Genomic DNA, 4,412 nt, shown 5'->3' with positions numbered 1-4,412 from the left:
CAGTATTACTTGACAGTTACATGTGCTCCTTTGGGGATTTCTGGAAACCTGGGAAGTTGAGGAAAGTCACCATAATGTTGTAACCCTACGTTCCCTACCTTGCAGTGGTCGAAGCGGACGGTGAACTGGGCGTCGGGGTGCGGGGCGTGGTTGGCGTGTCTGGGCTGACCATGGGCGGGGGCCACCGTAGGCTCCGCCCCTCCCAGAAGGTGTATTGGCAGAAGACGAAGTTGGACAGGTTGAGAGGCAGCCCCGTGGCCTCCCTGATACGCACCTGTAGTAGAAAAACACCACGAAGAAGACAACGTTATTGTCCAATCTACACAGATCCACTGTTCTCCTGTTAATTCCAAATCCTCCGAAAGACACACAGACACATACTGAGAGCTATATATACTGAGCAGCAAAATATAATGAGGAATTATATATACTGAGGAATTATATATACTGAGGAATTATATCTACTGAGGAGTTCTATATACTGAGGAATTATATATACTGAGGAATTATATATACTGAGGAATTATATATACTGAGCAGCAAAATATAATGAGGAATTATATATACTGAGGAATTATATCTACTGAGGAATTATATCTACTGAGGAGTTCTATATACTGAGGAATTATATCTACTGAGGAGTTCTATATACTGAGGAATTATATATACTGAGGAGTTCTATATACTGAGCAGCAAAATATAATGAGGAATTATATATACTGAGGAATTATATCTACTGAGGAGTTCTATATACTGAGGAATTATATATACTGAGGAATTATATATACTGAGGAGTTCTATATACTGAGGAATTATATATACTGAGGAGTTCTATATACTGAGGATTATATATACTGAGCAGCAAAATATAATGAGGAATTATATATCCTGAGGAATTATATCTACTGAGGAGTTCTATATACTGAGGAATTATATATACTGAGCAGCAAAATATAATGAGGAATTATATATACTGAGGAATTATATCTACTGAGGAATTATATCTACTGAGGAATTATATATACTGAGGAATTATATATACTGAGGAATTATATATACTGAGGAATTATATATACTGAGGAATTATATATACTGAGGAATTATATATACTGAGGAATTATATATACTGAGGAATTATATATACTGAGGAATTATATATACTGAGGAATTATATATACTGAGGAATTATATCTACTGAGCAGCAAAATATAATGAGGAATTATATATACTGAGGAATTATATCTACTGAGGAATTATATCTACTGAGCAGCAAAATATAATGAGGAATTATATATACTGAGGAATTATATCTACTGAGGAATTATATATACTGAGCAGCAAAATATAATGAGGAATTATATATACTGAGCAGCAAAATATAATGAGGAATTATATATACTGAGGAATTATATATACTGAGGAATTATATCTACTGAGGAGTTCTATATACTGAGGAATTATATATACTGAGGAATTATATATACTGAGGAGTTCTATATACTGAGGAATTATATATACTAGCAAAATATAATGAGGAATTATATATACTGAGGAATTATATACTGAGGAATTATATCTACTGAGGAGTTCTATATACTGAGGAATTATATATACTGAGGAATTATATATACTGAGGAATTATATCTACTGAGGAGTTATATATACTGAGGAGTTCTATATACTGAGGAATTATATATACTGAGGAATTATATATACTGAGGAATTATATATACTGAGGAATTATATCTACTGAGGAGTTCTATATACTGAGGAATTATATATACTGAGGAATTATATATACTGAGGAATTCTATATACTGAGGAGTTCTATATACTGAGGAGTTCTATATACTGAGCAGCAAAATATAATGAGGAATTATATATACTGAGGAATTATATCTACTGAGGAGTTCTATATACTGAGGAATTATATATACTGAGGAATTATATATACTGAGGAATTATATATACTGAGCAGCAAAATATAATGAGGAATTATATATACTGAGGAATTATATCTACTGAGGAGTTCTATATACTGAGGAATTATATATACTGAGGAATTATATATAATGAGGAATTATATATACTGAGGAATTATATCTACTGAGGAGTTCTATATACTGAGGAATTATATATACTGAGGAATTATATATACTGAGGAATTATATATACTGAGGAGTTCTATATACTGAGGAATTATATATACTGAGGAATTATATATACTGAGGAATTATATATACTGAGGAATTATATATACTGAGGAGTTCTATATACTGAGGAATTATATATACTGAGGAATTATATATACTGAGGAATTATATATACTGAGGAGTTCTATATACTGAGGAGATAGAACAGAGGACAGTTCTACTATGGAGCCCGTTGAGCAGTCAGAGGGTTAAGTGGCAGGAGACGGCAGCAACCCTCCAGGACCAGACAGACTGTAGTAGTGTATGAGATGTACCCTGCAGGTGAGTTTCCTGGCCATGTGGACCATCTCTCCCTGAGTGTCCATCACATCGTAGATGCTGCTCTCACTGGAGTTCTCTGACGAGTCATCTCCCCCCTCCAGCCGCTCCGGCACCGCCCCGCTGACACGCATCAGCTCTACGTGGAGCCTGCCGGCTACCTGTCACACACCAGGGGGAACAGACCCAGCACATCAACACACCTCAGTACAGACCTAAACAGGTGCAGAGTACAGACAGAGAAGGGGGTACAGACCCAGCACATCAACACACCTCAGTACAGACCCAGCACATCAACACACCTCAGTACAGACCTAAACAGGTGCAGAGTACAGACAGAGAAGGGGACCCAGCACATCAACAGACCCAGCACATCAACACACCTCAGTACAGACCGGTGCAAACAGGTGCAGAGTACAGACAGAGAAGGGGGTACAGACCCAGCACATCAACACACCTCAGTACAGACCGAAACAGGTGCAGAGTACAGACAGAGAAGGGGGTACAGACCCAGCACATCAACACACCTCAGTACAGACCGAAACAGGTGCAGAGTACAGACAGATTAACACAAGTACAAAGAGTCCCCCAGAAGCCATTTCAACATCCTGGTAGAAGCATGTGGTCAGACACGGGAGCAATTAGGGTTGAGTGTCTTGCTCAACAGCACATTGACAGATTTTTCACCTAGTCAGGTCGGGGATTCGAACCAGCGACCTTTCGGTTACTTGCCCAACGCTCTTAACCATTAAGCCAGAGTTTCCCAAACTCAGCCCTGCCCTCCGGCACTACACAGCTGATACAAATAACCAACTCATCATCCGACTATGAATCAGCTGTGTAGTGCTAGGGTAAAAACCAGAAGGTGTACCCAGTGGGGGCCCCAGGACCCAGTTTGGGAATCCCAACGCTATGCTACCTGCCGCCCAGCAAGGACCTGAAGTACTACCATGAAGTACTACCATGAAGTTGATAACAGCTCAACCCCAATGTATCACTACCATTGTTAATCATTACTAACCCTCCTTAAATGAGATGTGTGTGTATCTGTGTGTGTATAAATTCCGTTGTGTAGGTGTGTGTTGTTCTCTCACCTCCCCCTGCTAGCTGATGATAGGAACAGAGTACTGTGTGTGTGTGTGTGTTGTTCTCTCACCTCCCCCTGCTGGCTGACCATAGGAACAGCGTACTGTGTAGGTGTGTGTGTGTGTGTTGTTCTCTCACCTCCCCTGCTGGCTGATCATAGGAACAGCGTACTGTGTGGTGTGTGTGTTGTTCTCTCACCTCCCCTGCTGGCTGATCATAGGAACAGCGTACTGTGTAGGTGTGTGTGTTGTTCTCTCACCTCCCCCTGCTGGCTGATCATAGGAACAGCGTACTGTGTAGGTGTGTGTGTTGTTCTCTCACCTCCCCTGCTGGCTGATCATAGGAACAGTGTACTGTGTAGGTGTGTGTTGTTCTCTCACCTCCCCCTGCTGGCTGATCATAGGAACAGCTTACTGTGTAGGTGTGTGTTGTTCTCTCACCTCCCCTGCTGGCTGATCATAGGAACAGCGTACTGTGTAGGTGTGTGTTGTTCTCTCACCTCCCCCTGCTGGCTGATCATAGGAACAGCTTACTGTGTAGGTGTGTGTTGTTCTCTCACCTCCCCCTGCTGGCTGATCATAGGAACAGCGTACTGTGTAGGTGTGTGTTGTTCTCTCACCTCCCCCTGCTGGCTGATGATAGGAACAGCGTACTGTAGTCTGATATCGTGGAACAGACACTCCAGAAAGACGTTGGCCACTCCTATCAGGTTGTGGTTCTCCTGAGCTTCATAGAAGGACTCACTGTGCTGCTTGTGGTTGTTCAGCTTGGTATGCTGATCAGAGAGACATGATACAAACAGACACCTGAAAACTTCCCCCATCATCCAATTATCATCTTCATCACTGACAAAGA

General features: G+C 40.8%; 1 protein-coding gene across 1 annotated transcript in view; it reads right to left on the bottom strand.

Annotated features, from left to right (window-relative positions):
• Positions 1-196: 196 nt before the first annotated feature.
• Positions 197-4,412, bottom strand: part of LOC121843112 (kinesin-like protein KIF13A) — a gene marked incomplete at both ends in the record, with an annotated part of 39,609 nt that continues 35,393 nt past the window's right edge. Inside the window, 3 exon segments of the mRNA XM_042312713.1 lie at positions 197-274; positions 2,468-2,632; positions 4,177-4,332. Of these exon segments, the coding sequence (XP_042168647.1) occupies positions 197-274; positions 2,468-2,632; positions 4,177-4,332 (399 nt within the window).

Source organism: Oncorhynchus tshawytscha, unplaced genomic scaffold, assembly GCF_018296145.1.
Source record: "Oncorhynchus tshawytscha isolate Ot180627B unplaced genomic scaffold, Otsh_v2.0 Un_contig_9550_pilon_pilon, whole genome shotgun sequence".
In the NCBI taxonomy this organism is placed as follows: Eukaryota; Metazoa; Chordata; class Actinopteri; order Salmoniformes; family Salmonidae; genus Oncorhynchus; species Oncorhynchus tshawytscha.
Note: the sequence above shows the minus strand (reverse complement) of the source record. Positions and strands in the feature narration are given on the sequence as shown.